This window comes from Leptonotus elevatus, chromosome 7 (assembly GCF_054856555.1).
Source record: "Leptonotus elevatus isolate MCC_2025b chromosome 7, RoL_Lele_1.0, whole genome shotgun sequence".
NCBI classification, from domain to species: domain Eukaryota; kingdom Metazoa; phylum Chordata; class Actinopteri; order Syngnathiformes; family Syngnathidae; genus Leptonotus; species Leptonotus elevatus.
The window spans coordinates 10,646,147-10,665,197 of NC_141245.1; the positions used below are offsets into that span (position 1 = coordinate 10,646,147).

The 19,051-nt window shown below is 40.0% G+C and overlaps 1 protein-coding gene across 1 annotated transcript; it reads left to right on the top strand.

Moving 5' to 3' along the window:
- The first annotated feature begins 418 nt into the window (after positions 1 to 418).
- On the top strand, positions 419 to 18,252 carry relt (RELT TNF receptor). Its single transcript, XM_086080619.1, has 11 exons — positions 419 to 558; positions 8,407 to 8,481; positions 8,728 to 8,820; positions 9,610 to 9,794; positions 10,002 to 10,057; positions 10,174 to 10,428; positions 13,896 to 13,964; positions 14,625 to 14,703; positions 15,813 to 16,178; positions 16,385 to 16,513; positions 16,689 to 18,252. The coding sequence occupies exons 2-11, from the start codon at positions 8,440 to 8,442 to the stop codon at positions 16,690 to 16,692; spliced, it is 1,278 nt and encodes a 425-aa protein (XP_085936745.1). The 5' UTR covers positions 419 to 558; positions 8,407 to 8,439; the 3' UTR covers positions 16,693 to 18,252.
- The last annotated feature ends 799 nt before the right edge of the window (positions 18,253 to 19,051 follow it).

Genomic DNA, 19,051 nt, shown 5'->3' on the forward strand with positions numbered 1-19,051 from the left:
TGGTATACATAAACAAAAAAATTATGAATAAATAATAGAATCAATAATCTTAAAAAATAAATAAAGATAATTCACATTTCAAACAAGTAAGTTACTCTTAAATATTCCAGAGTGAATAACAATTATTGATTTTCATTTTTCATTTGTGATTAAATGAAGAGACTTCAGATAAATTTAACCCTACCGGTAACTAAGTATGCAAATTAACAATACTGCACATCAATTTTATCTTTCAAAAATGTAATCCTGTATTTAGGTTTGCACACTAGTTTTCAAGGTCGTTCCCAAATGTAGCACTGTAAGGTGTGAAAAATAAAACAAAACAAAAGAGTGCCATCGCATTGCCCACGGTCACAACGCGTCATCGCTCGGCAGTGACGTAGGCTGAGCTCGCGCTCTCTGTCGCAAACGAGAGCAAAGCCTGGGATAGTGAGGGAGGATCCTAACCGGCGCCGTGCTTCCATCCAGAACGAATCCAACCAACTAACCTGGTTCACCATTTGTGGTCATGTTCGTGACGCAACTTTGAATTTACACCACTTTTATTCGCCGAAACCGGTAAGTTTGACTACTTGTACACGATTGTATTTGAATGGGTGATGAAAGCTGAGTTTACTCCACTTTTCGTGTTGGACTTTTTACTTTCACCACATTAATTACACGCGGCGGAAAAGTGTCTTTGTTGTTTTTAATCCGTGAAAAAGACGTTTTAAGAGTTGTGACTCCGCTGCTTTGTCATTTAATAATGTACGGCGAAAAAGGCGTACATCTTTTCAAAAAGGGAGTTCGTTAGCTAGTGATGCGTTCACGTCCGTCTGCAACAAATGGTGGCTCGTAACGTTCAACAGGCAGACGAGAGCTTCTGTCCAAAATGTTGACGCAACTGATAGCCGACTTGATGATGTCACTCCCAGTGGCGTGATCTGCCCTTGACTGCAAGACCGATGAGGGGCAACATTGGCTAGAAACAGGAATAAATGTATCCAAAATGGACGTTTTGGGGGGCCTACCTGTATCCCTTTTGACATTAGTACAATTAACGTTGAAGTCCAACAATTACTTGTGTCACCTTTCATATTGTGAAATTTAACTCATTCACTGCCATTGACGACCATAGATGTAAAAAATTCATGTGAACTATTTCTATTAATTTAAAAAATTTCCATTTACTTAAATTTTTTATGAAAACCTAGATTTTTTTTAATTGTACATTTATAACAGATATAAAATTATCATGCGATTAATTACGATTAAACGCCCCTTATTTATTTATTTTTTAAAATTTGGCCCGTCAGGCGATTACATTTTTTAATTGTAATTATCACATAACTTCACTAGTTAACTAACGATTAATCACACATTTTATATCTGTTCGAAATTTACAATAATTTTTTTCTTGGTTTTCATACTCTTGTTAGCGAAAATGGAAAAAATGTTAAACTAATTGCATTTTTGACGACTATAGCCGTCAATGGCAGTGAATGAGTTAATAGCACCTTTTCAGCAAGTTTAAGATGGGTACAGTAGGTTATTGATAGTGTAGTTAAAGATGGATTTTTTTTTGTTTAAAATAACCCTGCCCCCTCTGGTAGCCCTCTTTAATTTCCTCTGTTGGAAAAATCCCTTAATTCTTGTACGAGTAATGACTGTATGTGAATTTAAAGGCCTCAAGGATAAAGAATTGCATGCACACTTGATATCCACTTTTTGTATTCATTTTTCAAAAGGAGGCGGTTCACTAGGACAACTCAAGTGTTGACAATTTAGCAACTTTATTTTATTTATGTGTACGACACCGTCCAGTTTTGCGCAAATCTAATGACTCCACCGAACTTGAGTTCTTTTTTTGGTGTTATTGGAGTCTTCTGGAGCACCTGAGAATCCCACCAGAACAAGAGATGTTCACCCAGTGTGTGTTCAGACTATAAATAAAGCCACTACTGGCTTCTCCCCATAAAGAAAACTCAATTATATTTCCCTTTGTTGAGGCAGTACTTAATCACCAAGCAGCTGCTGTCCATCCACCCATTTGCCATGCAGCTTATCCTGCTCAGGGTTTTAGACAGCTGGAGCCTACCCCAGCTGACCTCGGGTGAAAGGCAGACTACACCCTGGGCTGGTTGCTAGTCAACCACAGGGTGCACTGAGACTGTTTAATTTCATACTTAGGCTATTTAATTTCATACATTTGGCGGGTGGGCATTGGGCAAGCTATCCAGTGATAGGCTAATTGTATAAAATATTCCATAATATGCCATCTTTAGCATAATTTAAGATTTAAATAGATAGCTGATGAACAATTGTTCAACTTTTGGCCAACTTGGTGTTCATACAATGGTCTGATTTGTTCTGTGTCACTGTTAAGACATGACTAACAAGAAGAATATGATGGAATGATGAAGACATACTTAAATGAAGAAGATACAACAGGTATTGAAGGCGATGATACTAGACTGTTATATACTTTTCCGTTCCGTCTTCAATTCCGCTTATCCGGGGTCGGGTTGCGGGGGCAGCAGCTTTAGCAGGGAAGCCCAGACTTCTCTCCCCAGCCACTTCAGCCAGCTCCTCCGACGGGATCCCAAGGCGTTCCCAGGCCAGCCGAGAGACGTAGTCTCTCCAGTGTGTCCTGGGTCGTCTCCGGGGCCTCCCGCCGGTAGGACATGCCCGGCACACCTCCCCAGGGAGGCGTCCAGGAGGCATCCGAACCAGATGCCCGAGCCACCCCAACTGGTTCCTCTCAACGCGGAGGAGTAGGATGACTGAGCTTCTCACCCTATCTTTAAGGGAGAGCCCGGCTACCCTGCGGAGGAAACTCATTTCGGCCGCTTGTATCCGGGATTTTGTTCTTTCGGTCACGACCCACAGCTCGTGACCATAGGTGAGGGCAGGAACGTAGATCGACCGGTAAATCGAGAGCTTTGCCTTTCGGCTCAGCTCCTTCTTCACCACAACGGACCGATACAGCGTCCGCATCACTGCAGACACTGCACCAATCCGCCTGTCGATCTCCCGCTCTAACCTACCTAACCGACCCCAAGATACTTGAACTCCTCCACTTTGGGCAGGATCTCATCCCCGACCCAAAGAGGGCTCTCCACCCTTTTCCGACTGAGGACCATGGTCTCGGATTTGGAGGTGCTGATCTTCATCCCAACCGCTTCACACTCGGCTGCGAACCGCTCCAGTGAGAGCTGGAGATCACGGCTTGAAGAAGCCAACAGCACCACATCATCTGCAAAAAGCAGAGATGCAATTCTGAGGCCACCAAACCGGACCCCCTCAACGCTTCGGCTACGCCTCGAAATTCTGTCCATAAAAGTTATGAACAGAATTGGTGACAAAGGGCAACCTTGGCGGAGTCCAACCCTCACAGGAAACAAATTCGACTTGCTGCCGGCAATGGGGACCAAACTCTGACATCGGTCGTACAGGGACCGAATAGCCCGTATCAGGGGGCCCGGTACCCCATACTCCCGAAGCACCCCCCACAGGACTCCCCGAGGGACACGGTCAAACGCCTTCTCCGAGTCCACAAAGCACATGTGGACTGGTTGGGCGAACTCCCACGCACCCTCGAGGACCCTGCTGAGGGTGTAGAACTGGTCCACCGTTCCACGGCCGGGACGAAAACCACACTGCTCCTCCTGAATCCGAGATGCGACTTCCCGACGGACCCTCCTCTCCAGCACCCCTGAATAGACCTTACCTGGGAGGCTGAGGAGTGTGATCCCTCTAAAGTTGGAACACACCCTCCGGTCCCCCTTCTTAAAAAGGGGAACCACCACCCCGGTCTGCCAATCCAGATCACCGTCCCTGATGTCCACGCGATGTTGTAGAGACGTTGTGGTTGACACCACGACACGACAGCCCCACAACATCCAGAGCCTTTAGGATGTTATATACTGTACAATATATTTAAAACCCAACGTTTCAATAAATTAACTGATGATCAGACCAAGTACACGTCAAAAGGCTCTTGCTGAGTACTGTAGAGACTGTAGGTGAAATTCAGATTTTTCAGTCTAATCTTATTTACTATATAGTTGCATATTAAGTAACCGATATCTGATATTATTGTCAATGTTATGGCAGGAAAAAAAATTATCCGTTTCCACTGTGAAGTAGGCATAGGCCGATATTAGATTCTGACATGATAACTGTGAGCAAAAATATCACGGTATTAAAATTACAGCTCTTAAATGACCTTTAAAATATATATAGATATATAGGTAATAAAAAACAGATTTTTTTTTTTGCGCATTGAACACAATCTATTTTATTTTTAAACGAAATATAGAATATTTGCTACAGAAAAAACGTGTGCCGTGTTAACTTTCAATAAATAAAAGAATAATAAATGTAGGGCTGTCAAAGTTAAAGCGTTAACTAATAAATTAATCACACAAAAAATTGTGCATTAATCATGTATTAACACAGATTAATCACACTATTAATTTTGACTGCAGGTGATCCTTTAGTTGACAGCGGATGCTTACGTTAAAGGTAGCACCGGTTGTGTTTGAGAAATAAACATAACTACATGCATTAAATTAAAGGATTTAATACATGTTTGCGTATGACATTCCGAATATTTGTTCGTGTCAAACTATTGAGGTTATTTTTTCCCCATTTTAAATTATGTAAGTAATTAACTGATTAGAAAAAGAAGCATGTGCAGTGGATCAAAAAATGTTGATGTAGTCCTCATAACATTAAACGTCAAAAGAATTAACACATAACAGGTGCTTTGGGGCTAACTAGTAGCCACTGGCACCATCAATTTTTTATTTGGTCGTTTTCATCTTGCTCCCCTCTGTGTGTGGGAAGGAGAAAAAAAGTTAATTGGAGTGAAAAAAGCAGCTAGTTTACTCAACTTTGCAAGCAGCCAATCATATTGTGCCCTACCAAAAAAGAGAAGAGCCCATTACCATTGACAGCCATTATTAGTGGTTATTGAGACCATGCCTTTTAAAACCACGGTAAACTGTCAAACCGGTTGCCTAGATTTCTGCAGCTCTCAATGAGATTTGTGCTCCTGTTAAGAGGTGTTTAGGCCCCTTGTTGTTCCTAGGCTGTTCCAGCTATCTCAGTTTGAAGGGTTCCTTCCCCATCCCAGACTGCATGTTCAATGGGATTTTGTTCTGGGCTCATTGCCACTAAAGTACGTCGTATTCCGATGTTTTGTTCCTTGGCATTATTGGGTGTTTTTAGGTGTGTTTTGGATTGTTATCCTGTTGGAGGACTTGTGACCTGTGACTGGGACCAAGCTTTCTGTCACTGGAGAGCATGTTTCACTCTTAACTTAATGCGTTAATAGTAAGTGTGCCAAAAAAAATCGATTCTCATAAGAATCACGATTCTCATTTAGTACGATTCAGAATCGATTTTAAATGTCCCAAAATAAATAATTTTATACTGTCTTGCATTTGTCTGTGTGTGCCTTTATTGGGAGCGCTGTTCATGTTGTACCCGATTTGGCCACTTAGGGGCAGTGTGGTTCCACGCGGTCTGATACACTGTTAAGTTGTAGCCACATTAGAGAGTAGAAGGAAAAAGTCACGATCAAGTTATTCCAATAAAAGTTTTTTTTTTTTGCAGTGTGGAGCCGAGTGATAAAAGTGCCGCGAGTAGCGCGCTAATTAGCATTAGCGAGTCAGACTGCAGTAGATCATTACAATTCCTTAGATTTTCTATTGATTGAAACAAAAATCATTGTCAATCAGATCATTTGGGGGAAAAAATGGGAATTGAATCGAACTGTGAGACATTCAAAGATTCCCACCCCTAGTTAATAGTCTTGAAATGTCATTATACCCTGCAGAGATTCAAGACACCATGTGTGGCACAGCAAAGCTAAGGATAATTACACAAGTGGGAACTTAGACGGAACATGAATGCCACAGGGGCTCTAAAGCTATTAGCCGTTGACACTGACAGCCATCCAGACAAACTCAGCTGAACTTATGATTAAAAAAAAAAAATGGTACCACTACAAGTAAACCTCATGCTACCCTTCCAAGTACATTAGAAAAGTTAATCACATCAGTAACTGTGTGTGTGCTTCTCTGGTTTTATATCAAGTATTTGCCTCCAGATTTAGGTTGGTTGTTCAAGGAACGAAATCTGAAAGTGTTAAGTGTCTGCCAGATGAACTCGCCAGTGACACAGAACAATGCCGGTCTGGGTCAATGTCTTTGTGACAAGGCACAAGTGACTGATTGTGTGTGTCATGTATTATTGCAAAGGATACATTCAGTCCCTCGTGCTCGTGGTGATACAGACATGAGCCTGTTACAAAACAACTGCTGAGCAATAACAATGAAACCAACAAAGCATGAAATTGAACCGCTTCGCAGTTGCTGAATCTTTTTTTCCCTTAAAATTATTCAATTCAACTCAACCACTTCAATTAATTTTATTGAGAAAAGACTACGGATATGATGTACTGTGCAGTTCATTTAACTAAACATATATCTCGTCATGGAAAACATGTTGCCTTCTCTATGCTGGAGAATAAAGGGGCAAATTGCATCAAGTCAAGCACTCATTACTAGAAAACGTTTGCATTCTTGCCAAGGGACTTGAATTCTCACTTGTTTTATTTGCAGTACCCACTTTTACAGTCTGTAGCATTCCCCCTCTTCCACATTCCTTTTTTTTTCTGGTCATGAACCAAAATAAGACCAGTTTGCATTTCTTTAGCTCTCCCATAAGAGTGATGATGGAAAAAATGAGTCAGGCTTTCACTTCTTGAGCTAAGTGGTTGGGTTGCGTTCCCATTAGTAGAATGATAAATTACCTTAATGTTGTATATTTGTTTAAAAATAGAAAGGTCTGTGCTGTCTCTTTAATGGGTATACAAAAGATCCTTGATTCTGTTAACATTTTTCAGGGTAGTAAAATTACAAGCTTATTTGAAGCATATGGTATACACTACAGTTGGGATGTCCTGATTAAGTATCAGTATTGGTATCGGTTCCCGATCTGGCTCTTAAATGACACCCATTCAATTGCATTGAGAATTTTTTTATCAGTACCTAAAAAAAAAAAACTTTAATAAGCGGTGATATACAGCCAATAAGTATCTTCCATGAAAAACGGGAGCTGGCTCCGCCCTCCAAAAAAAAACATACACAAATAATATTATGATTATTTTTAAAGAATATTGAGAATAAATGTACAAATAGGTGAATCCGTATGTGCCGATCAGCAAACTTGAAGGGGTCCACTCCACTATATGGTACATTACACTCTACTTGTGAGCTGAGCCTGAGCCTGCTATCATCTCTTCTTTCTCTCGCTCCAATCCGGTCAGCCAACTTGACCTCGTTGCGTTCCAACGTGATAAAGTCTGACCTGACAGTGTGCAGGAGACTGGCATGCGCTGGTGTACCATTCCACTGGAAAACTTGACAACAGATGTCATGCTAGCAAAGCCAAGGTCAGAAACATTGAATGGTTGAGGGCCTGATTGACATTAGGGAGCCATGTATGAAATGCGCTGTTAGAACCAGACACAGGAAATGGTTGGCAGGTGTAGATACGAGCACAATGGGTTCCAAGAGGCTGTTCGTAAGCCATTGGATAACATATTCAATGTCTTTTCAGGTGTTTTCAATGTGGGCGTTTTTTTCCCATCCACATAAAATGACAACGGCATCATGGATAGTGGTTAGTCATGTTTGTTGTGCAAGGTGAGATATTCCTAGCCGTGTTTATGCGCCACTCTTAGCCCCCACGCCGACCCTTTCTTCACATCGGTCTGCCCATACAACCCATCACCTGATAAAAAGATAAGGCATGACACGAGAAGACAAGTATTCTAACAATAGGAAGTGCATAAAAAGATCAGCTAGATACACTATATCAAATAAAGTATCAAGACAAACCTATTTTTCTAGTATTGAAATATTTAGGGGTAGTGCCACTCACCCAACATGATTTGGACATTTCAACCAGGATGTTGCTGGGATGTAAAACAGATTGAGTGTGCTCTTCCCTCGTATTGTGTTTTTTTGCTTTGATCAGTCATTTTGGGTTTCTCCAACCTTTCCTCTACTTCCATTCTGCTGTCATAATCCGTGGTGCAATTTCACATCCCCATTATGACCGTTGAGGTTCAGTACCGCCCCTTGCGCAATTTCATTTGAGTCCAGCGCTTCATAAATGAACTAGGGAAGAATTTGAATTTCAAGCATTTTCGTTTACAATCACTGGCAAAAAACAGGCGGTGTATTGTTTCTTTAAAAAGTACCTTGGAAATGAGTGTTTGTTCTTATAAACCTGTATTGAACTGAGTATAATTGTGGGACTAATATTTATGCATATTTTACGACAAAGTGCCTGAGTCCAAATTTATGCATACCCTGGCCTGAACACATTTCATAAAATTTTCTTCTACAGATCATATGTGCGTACAAGACTATATTGAAGAAGATGAGGAACCACCTTTGCTGCTCAGTTACTGTTCTTTTTACGGTAATGCTGTCCATTTCATGATAGTAATAATACTAATACAAATAGTAATGCCAATATTCATGATATTAATAAAATACATCTGGTAGAGTATATGCAGATATTATACGTGCATATAGTCTGTGTCTTCATTATTTATTTTTAAGATGCATTAGAGGTGGCGTGTGTTTAATGACGCATCATCAGTTTGAGCAAAAGCTTCAATGACTCGTGAAATTGCTTGAATTTGTACGTGTGGTTTTATTCCAGGTGTTTGGCTGTTGCGGGACTGCAGCAGTGCAGTGTCAGTGGGGAGAAGGATGTGCGTGCCGTGAATGCCCCGCCGGTCAAGAGCCGTCTAAAGTGAGTCAGACGGGAGAGTGATTCCTCACATGAATTCCGATAAAGTCATCTGCTGTGTAGTGTCTACTTTAGCTGCATAACTGTTGAGTATGGAAAGCACTTTGACTGTCTTCAAATGTACTGGCATTTTTCCATTCCCAATTTTTCATGTCTAAATGGCCTACAGCAGGTCTCGGTCACCAAGCCAGGCCTTGAGGAACGGAACTACTGTGACGATTGTGAAAAATAGACAAATCTGGACACACAGCTGACAATTCATAGGGGAAAATAAAACAAAAACGTTTTCTTTACTTGTAGTTGTGTTTTGGTAGCAGTTTGTATGAATGAGGAGGACCGTTTTATTCATATAGGCTCAATTTTATTTTATTTTCCCAGATAACATACATTTAGACTGGCATCTTGAATGCCACACTTAGCTTTCTTTTAATGTGATGCTAATCATAAGACCTATTTTGAATGAGTTAACATTTCAAATTAGGTTTTATGGCTCAGCAATGTATTTTTCATTTTGCCACTGTTGACATTTGGTATGCTTTTGTGATTAGCAATCAGACAATTTATGATTGAGTGTAATTTGCCATATTGAAGACACTCGGCATCGGCAACGTAATTTAGTGAGTCGAAAATTTTATTTAGTTTTAACTGTCATTTAACTGGTTTCTCTTACGACACAGCTTTCAGAAACTAAACAGTTTATTACTTGTGGCGGTTTTGCCAATATATAAAAGTTGTATTTATTATGATATATTTTGATAATATTCTAATATTTGTGGATTTCTGTCTTCCCAGCCTTGTGGGCGGATACAGAGTCGGACGGAGGAAGTGCAGTGTCGTTCATGCCAGACAGGAACCTTTTCAGACTCATTCCATTCTGAACTGTGTCGTCCACACTCCTCCTGCAAGCTGCGCGGGCGAAAACTGGTAACCCCCGGCACTGCAAACTCTGATGCTGTGTGTGGAGGCTGTCTGCCTGGGTAATGACCTCAAGTTTTTTTGTTGCAATTGTTGTCTGCTGTCTGTCTGTGGAATCTTTTAATTAGTTTTGTCGTATTTAATTGAAAACAAAAGTATACTATTTGCCACAGTTATCAGATTGCTGCAGGGAAATACTTTTTGTTTTTTTTTAAATATTGTGTCTCTCTTCTCTCTCCTGCCAAATATGGCCTGTTCTATTCAAACAGATTTAACTCCAAACCCAGAGTGGGAAATGATTCCATGAAAAACCTCTGTGTGAAGAGTAAGCATATTTTTGTTTAAACTGTTGCATTCAACTCCAAGTCTCCTTAATTAAATATCCTAACGGCCAAGTGAGGGACTGATTAAATCTTTTGTGATTACAATCTCTCCCTCCAGTGACTGTTCGCATCAGAAGCGTGCGCACAGTGGGGCAAGGCTTGGTAAACGGTGTCGGAGGACCAGTCAACGACACAGTCATGCGCAGCGCTGAGGAGAATACGGCCGAGTATGCTGTGTTCGCCTTGGTGCCTATCTTCTGTGTGACGGGCCTGCTGGGTATCGGGATTTGCAACTTCTTAAAGAAGAAAGGATGCCGCTGCAATGCTGAGAAGGAGGGGGTTGATGCAGAGTCAGCCACACCTCAGAGAGAAGGTGAGCGATGACTTGACAAGATACCGACCTAAGAAGCTGAAAGGGAGAGAATGGAATGGGAGTATCACCGTACGTTCAATCCCGATTTTCTAAATGCATGAGTGTCTTAGGTGGTTTGGTAGTCATGTAACTTCGGTGCAAACCTACATATGTAATGGTTTGTACTTTGACCTTTTCCAGGCCCATTCATTGCAGGTCATGTATGCTCTATTTTTCCAAGCGTACACTGTTATTATTGTGATTTTTCTTGAGGCAGGCGAAAAAACATTCCCAACATCTCACTAGGGAGTCAGAGAGAAAATAACTTTTGGTAAACAAAGAAGTGAGGAAGGGGAGAGGGTACCCGGCTTCTCCTGTGAAAGGGAGAGACTGAGAGCAGGCAGGAATGAGGGAAGGAGTGATGTGGGCAGAATGGGCAAATTAAATAAACCAATTAAGAGAAAAATAATGATTGGGGGAAGAGACATCTGGAGATAGACAATAACAAATGGATCAATGTAAAAAAAAAAGAAGAGGCATTTGAATAGAACCAAGTCAATTAGTGTCTAAACTTTTTCAGAGGGCTGCATACAGAAATTCATGACTATCTTTCATATGCTCCACGTTCATCTTATAAAACCTACTTAAGACAGGACTGCCTCTCAGCTTCGTTATAGCCGTCAGGGCAAATAATTACAGATTTGGTGCTGACAATACATTCGGGTGGATCTTGTGAATCCGATATTGACACAAAGCAGAAAGAACAAATGAGCGCAATTCACATTATTATTATTATTATTATTAATGTCAACAGAAGCAGGTCCTCCATAATACAAAAGACATCTCCATGGTGCAAAAAGCAAACAAACAAACAAAACAAAAAAAACATATTTGTCATCGCACGTTACTTTGTGACAGAGAGAGAAAAAAATCAACGATACAAACTTTGTCTGGCTTTCTCCAGGCTTCTGTGTTTGTTGTCACATGTTGAATTCCTTTATTTTCTTGTGGTATATTATTCCTGTGACTTTAGTGAGGTGCTATCATATGAAGGCACCGCAGAGTGGAAGGCTTTTCTCACACTTGGCCGGACAGCAAGATGAGGAAATCTTGGCTGGCAGTTTAATTTGTTTGTTGGCACAGCAATTATGTGGTTGAGCTCGCACTCGCGATGTAGGACCGATATTTATTTGAACAACATAGAATTAAATTACTCCAATAACACCCTTGCAAATTAAATGTTTCACAGTTGTCTTGTTTGAAAAAAATGTACTTCCTGATGGGGATTGCAGAAAAGTTTAGTTGTTAGTTTGTTTCATACCAGTGAATGATTGCTTCCTCCTATTTGCATGTTATAGTTCAGACAAGCGCCAGGCTAGTGTGGTAATTATGAAAAGATAACAGCTTTAAACTTAAAACGACTCACTCGATGATGCAAGAAGACAGCATAGCATTTAAGGAAGTGGAGATGTGTGTCATGGAAATGAGTCTTTGCTGACTTTGCTGTACTGTTCTTTATTGTATTGATGACGTCTTACTGTTGCTTAATCCATATTTTACCGAGCAGCCAGGGCAGACACACATGTTCCCCTTTTACCCAATAGTCTTCATAGAACTGGCAAGTTCAATTTGCCGTCACTGGTATTACCCTTCTGTGGCCACATCAGAAAAAACACACTATTTGAGTTAATCCTTTAGTTGCTCACTTGAGCTGAAGTCTCCCAACGCTAATTTAACAGTTCTTGTAAATAGCTCTGCATACTTGATGTTTTTTTTTAGATGCCCTTTCAAGCTCAGTGGCTGGTGTGTGCACAGCAGCAACCTGAAGGACAGGTAGTTGATGTGCACAAGTAAGCAGATTTACTAAGCTGAGCTGGCTTTTCCCTTTGACCTGATGGCACAAGCCGTGACAGCTGATGAACCCTAGTTATTTTTTAATTTTAATTTTTGTAAAAAAAAATTAATAGTTTTTATTTTTTTGTATTTTTTATTTTTATTTTTAAATTTATTTATTTATTTATTTATTTTTTATTTTTTATTTTTTATTTATTTATTTTATTTTTATTTTTTTACAGAACTTGAGCACAGCTGCTCTCGACACGCACGCGAGGCAGACCGCTCACGGCTCCTTTTAGACAACGTTGTCATTAATGAACTATTGATTAAACTGTGATTTAACAAGCAAGACTGTGTGATACTGCCGGTACGTAAGGCATCTAAAAGCCACACTCCCGCCCGCGGCTGGCTCGGTGCAGAATATGCATCAGTGAACTTTAGATCTACGACTCTTCAATGCATTCAGATTGTAGCGTGCTGAAAGAGGACCAAACAGTCAGGTTTGAGTTGTTATTTTCCTCTGGTGAAAATCTTGTTGTGAAACGTGAGCTGTTTCTGCACTCACTGGAAAACGCCCCAATCCCATGACCTCTTTTTGCAATCCTTCTCCACCCCTTTCAACAACACGTCAGCCTCATGTGAACATGACACTCCATCCTTGGCTCGTCTCCTTTCCCAGCCGGATCAATAATTCAATTAGGCGCTCACCTCATGGTTTATGTCTCCTCTTTCATCTCCTTCACTAAAGCCTTCTCTTCTACTGTGCTGCTCTGTTTTACATCTGCTTGGGAGAGGAAGGGTGCCTGTAACCGCAGGGTCAAACTACATATTTGTTTGCCTCTTCTGTCTATCATTTTTCATTATTATGTAACAATCTTTGGCATGTTGTGTATATTAGGTGCTTGTTATAGTTTATAGTATATACAGTTCAGACTCCAGCACATATGGTATGTCATCAACTCAAGTCATTCGGGAAGGCCCATGAGGAGGACTTACAGCCGGGGCAATCTCAGTCACATGCTACAATGTTAAATGTGACTTTTAGAGAAGTAGAAAATAAGTTAAGAGAATTAAGTGTCATGGCCTCTCTTGAACGACACGTTTAACATCAAATTCCCATAAAAGGCCACAGAGCCACTAATGTTGATTTACAGCCCTCTGCTTAAACAGATTGCTGACCAAAGTATTTTCCATCCTTCACTGCTATCACTCAATTCTCAGGTTTTATGGGTTGTCAGGGGGGGGGTTGCCATGGAGCCTTATCAGTCCCATCGTGTGCTAAGGCACAGTATCCGAGCAATGACATGCACTGTGTGAACAGGGCTTGAAAGTGTACAGTGGCTGCCACTTATGAATGAAGTACATTATTATCTGCTGTAAGCCAAACATGTGTGGGATAGTGGTTGATTCGGCATACTTTGTAAACAATGGCTTTGTCACAGACTATGAAACTTATTTTACCCCAGCAAGATTCAAACTTGGAGCTTTTAGTCTAATTGGAACATGCATGCATCTACGTTATATTAATTTGCAACATTGAATGCATTAACATGTTTGCTAATACATATTTAAACAAAAGAATGTCTGACTTTGTGATGTAATAGTTTAGAGCGTATTAAATGCTTATTAAAATGTTAATTTCTTTGCTCTAGGTAATAATTACGACGACCTAAATGAAGACACAATCGGCGTTCTTGTTCGCCTAATTACTGAGAAAAAAGGTGGGTTATGTTCTTACTTCACTTAGTCACAGATTCAGATTTTTCTGAATAAAAATATTACTTCACTGTTAAATACTTTCCCTTGTGTCAACTCATTCACTGCCATTGACGGCTATGGACGTCAAAAATTCATTTGAACTATTTCTATTAGTTTAACTTTTTTTCCCCATTTTTGTTAACAAGAGTATGAAAAAAAATATTGTACATTTAGACCAGATATAAAATTTGTGATTAATCATGAGTTAACTATTGAAGTCATGCGATTAATTACAATAAAAATAATAATAATCGCCTGACGCCCTAATTTTAATAATCGTTTCTTTGTTTGAAAAAAGATTATTTTAAAAATGAAAAGAAAAGATTATTATAAATTAGGTCGTCAGGCGATTACATTTTTTATTTTAATTAATCACATTACTTCAATAGTTAACTCACGGTTAATCACAAATGTTATATCTGTTCTAAATGTACAATAACAACTTTTTTCTAGGTTTACATACTCTTGTTAAAAGTGGAAAAAATGTTAAACTAACAGAAATAGTTCAAATGAATTGTTGACGTCTAAAGCCGTCAATGGCAGTGAATGAGTTAATTCCGCTTTGAGTGAAATGATAGGAATTATATATGCTTGGACAAATTTATACATGTGTTGGTTTTCAGAAAATGCTGCTGCTTTAGAAGAACTACTGCAGGAGTATGAGAGCAATCAGATGGCCCTGAGCAAAGTCTCATCAGTCAAGTAGGTCCATACACATACTGGCACCACTTCCACACCGCTACATGCCAACATGTATTTAGTCATGCTGTCCATGATAAAGCACGAAGAAAAAGTGGTCTGTTCTTTGTATTTGTCCACCACTAAAACGGCAAAGTGATTGATTTGTGGTTGCTCTTTTATGGAATAATCATCACTAGTCAAGCGCGTACACTCTATTTAGCTTATAGGCAACAATATGTTACAGTTCAATTCAGTAGTTGAACTGACTTTGTGAGTACGTAATGCATAAAGGCTGTTGTCCAAAATGAAATAGATGAGATGATGCACAGACTCTAGTAATTACTACTGGGGAAAAAAACTATTTTTAAATTTAAACTGAATGCCCTGCTATTGGCTGGAAACCAGTTCACGGTGTACCCCGCCTACTGCCTGAAGGCAGCTGGGATAGGCTCCAGCATGCCCGTGACCCTCGTGGCGATAAGCAGTACGGATAACGGATGGATAGATGGAGGTATGAGTTAATGTAATTTTACTCGGTTTTATATAATTTTAGATAATGGTGCTTCAACAAACCGATGTTACTGAACTCAAGCAGAGGGGGAAAAAAATGTGCCTTCCTACCGATGAGTTGCTTTTTCATTATTTTAACCCTTTCGGACCCATAGATGATTGCAGTGGACATGACATATTTTTGCGTGTCTAAAACAATAATTTGGATGATGGCAATGCTTCTGGTTCATGATTGGATCCTAGCTAACCAATCACAATTGCAAGTTGATTTGCATGATGATCATGTTAAAAATTTTACATATAAGCTTGGTAAATTTACAACACTTTACAGCCATACTGTCCTGGCGTCCACTATAACAAATAAAAACATGAGATAACCCCAATTTTTTCCCATGTTGTTCTTATGTGGGAAAAGAGTCCAAATCAGTTGACACTCAGCATTACGGGTTGGAATAGGGGGGTTAGATCACCAAATGATCCCCGACCGTAACCCTCTGCTGCTGCTCACCGCTCCCTCAGTGGATGGGTCAAATGCGGAGATTGAATTTCACCCCACTTAGATGGGTGTGACGAAAAATGTATTTCCACTGTATAAATCCCCCTAATTTTCCCCCCCTCAGGTTCCCGATGCTGTCTGCCTTGTCCTCATTCTGTTCCCTCCCGAGACTTTGCCCCCATCAGTCGCACCTTCACACCATCTCTGGCCTCTCCGACTTGGGACCAAAGCACGGCTACTGTTGCTCCCGATGTGCCCAGAAGAATTGGCCCACTGTACTCATACCCCCTCTGGATTCCCTTAAAGATCCACTTAAGCCCCCACAGACCCTTATCATCCCCACCCTGAAAACATCCACTGAGCAGAAGCGGGACCCCCTGCTGTCAGGAATGTGTGTTAACACTCCTGCGGTGCCAAATACTGTGCAGGAGACCCTGGAGGTCAATGAGGGAAAGGAATGGACAGAGCTGAAAGTTCTGTCTGTGGGAAGGTGAGACCTGTTGCTGCCACACAATACATATCTAATCATTCCTTTACACAACATCTGAATCATTAAATGGAATTTGCAACACTCGGGTTCAATTTCAACATGGATGCATACCTTTTCCCTTGAATGAAAATTCTTTGCCACAGTCAAGTTTGCGATCCCTTTACATCTGTGCAGTTAGCTGGAAAGTTTCTTTTTTTTCTGAACAGATTTCAAGTGGCTCAGATCCCCGAATACAAACCAGTCATCGAGGAAACGAGGACACCATCCCAGGAGCAGCGTAAATCACTTTTTGGTGGGATCCAGTTTTCTTCCTCTTCGTTAGCAGGCCTCATGAGGTATGACAGCAAATTGTCATTTTGAGCCCCTACTCAAACAATGTTTACAACATTTGTGTCTGTAAAAAGGTTTGTCAGCTCTGGCCGACAAAGAATACAGATGATCAATTATACATGCATAAGTTTATTCAAGGCCCATACTTGTAAAAGTAATGTTTCAATGACACTGTTTCAGGTGACAAGAGAGGCTGCGTTATTACACTCCCTCTGACAAGGACAACAACTACTTGCAGGCTTGCAGCGTGACACCAACATCTAACCACTACGTCCAACCCTTGCTGCAGGAGGTTGTTTCACGGCGAGCAAAATGAAACAAAAAAAGAATGAACAGCATGAAGCTAATCCAAAACTAAAATGTGGACGAGCACTTGGAGGTTTGTACTATATTATTGGATTAGCAGCTGTCGTTGCTCTGCACTTTAAGGGCAGGTGAGCAGAAGAATACACGCCAGTGTTTGAACATTCATAACAAAAGACACATGCTCAGGTAAACTCTCTCATACTTACGCAACAGACGGTCTTTATTCCCTGTGTAAAGGACAACCCTGTGGTGGAAAGAAAACGTAAAAATACATGGTGTGTGCATAATATGAGGTAAACGTTCTACTGGTTATTGTGCAACATGATCCCAGAATATGAATGAGGTTTTCATCACGATGATCATATAACAGGTTGAAATTATACTACAATAGCAAGTAAGAAAAGGAAAGAAAAAAAAAGTTATATTCAACTTTGTTAATATTCTGTTGCGTCCATGTTATCCGGCTGTTTACTGTAGACATGAATAAGTGAATGAGTTGAATAGAAATTATACACGTTTTATAATGGAGTTTTTTTTTTATGAGGCATTCAGCAGGAGTGAACAGTGAGAAAATTGAAGTGGTCACATCAGTCTTCTACAAAAAAAAGAAGAAAATAAATAAATAAAATAAAAACAAAAAATTAATGTACATGTGACAACAGCTTGGAAGACAGATTTTTTGGGGCATCATTTCATACTTACATCGAGCTGCTCATGCAAAAATATCGATGATCTTGTCAAATCAAGACCAAAAAAAACCCCTGCAGCAATCAGTCAGTTAAAAAAAAAACTGACCGCTTACTTGACTTTTAAAAAGACCAATATGTACATACATTTGCTAAGAAAAGGGTTTGTTAACTTATTTCCACTTATAACTTATTATCATTTATTCAAAAGAACTTGTACTGTATATTTATAAATGGTTGCTGAGGTGTTAGTGGTTTAATTGACAATTTCCTGAATTTTAAAGGTGCATTGTGGAATTTGTCACTTTTTTTACTCGCGACTGTCACATGTGGCCTAAAGTGTAACTGCAGCCTCTCAAGTTCGTGCGTGGTGCGCTCGAATAAACTCTTTGTTTTTGCGGTTATCCTGGAGTCTGAGTTGGAGTTTGGAGATGAGCATGATGTCGCCTTCCACTACTCCACCCCTCCCCACCAACTAGAAAAGCTTTAACAGTAACATTTTAAACTCACAGTGCACCTTTAAATTCCGTACTATATCCTATATATAGCACTTTTAATGCTATTATCATGTTACAAAGAATATGACAACGCGTTTAATTTATGGGATATGATGATGAGGTTTTCATCAGTTGTCCTTGCATGTATTCAATCTCTGAGGTGTTGGATGGAAAAAAAGCATCTCAATGTCACTTTTTCATTTTGTAAATGTATGTTTTTACTGTAGAAATAAAATGAGGACATTTTCAATGCCATTTTGTCTTTTTATTTTTAAATAGAGTCTTACTAAGGGTGTCATTGAAAGAATGCAGTAAAGATGCTTGAACTTATTGTGCGTGCATAACAGTATTGTGAAGTGAGTTAGGAGCACTGATCTGCATACATAACTGGATAACCGAGAGCCCATACACGCCTGTGCAAGACGTTATTTAAGGTAAATTGTCAAATGAATCCTCTTGTTTATATTTAACACGAAAAAAACATGCTGTATCTACTAAGTACTGTCTCGAATGTTCTCCAATTTCGATACTGTAAATGTACAGGATCGAATACCAAGAAACGTTTCTTGGGAGGAGTAATATGGCGGCCTCGCGGCTTCAATAGTCTTGGCCTATCGGCTATCCAGTTATATATTCAGATCAGTGCTTGGGAGCCTGAAACCAACCGTTTTAATTGTTGGGCTGTATCGCCATCTACTGGTAAACTAAACTACTACCGGTGACCTCGGCCTGTCGAGGTTTGTTTTGAGGAAATTCTCAAACCATGAAACTTGCTCACAGTCCCCTATAAAAGTATTGGAACGGCAAGGTAAATTCCTTTGTTTTTGTTGGATACCGAAGACGTGGGTTTCAAAGTTGAGAAGTACAGTTTATAGTGTGGTTAGTTGACAATGCTAACATGCTCTTTAATCATCTTATATTAATATAGTCACCTCTATAGATTTTTGCTATTTCAATTTGTAATCTGAGAAAAATCTTAACAAAGCAGAGTTCATCCAGTTTCGGAATGGATAGTGTTCAACTTCATTGTATTGTGACGTCTTGCAAGAATACC

Bases quoted from the DNA above. Each gene is read 5' to 3' on its own strand.
- relt (XM_086080619.1), top strand. From the start codon at position 8,440: ATGAGGAACCACCTTTGCTGCTCAGTTACTGTTCTTTTTACG. The intron at 10,058-10,173 runs GTAAGCATATTT...CTCTCCCTCCAG, and splicing joins GAAAAACCTCTGTGTGAAGA to TGACTGTTCGCATCAGAAGC. The intron at 14,704-15,812 runs GTAGGTCCATAC...TCCCCCCCTCAG, and splicing joins AGCAAAGTCTCATCAGTCAA to GTTCCCGATGCTGTCTGCCT.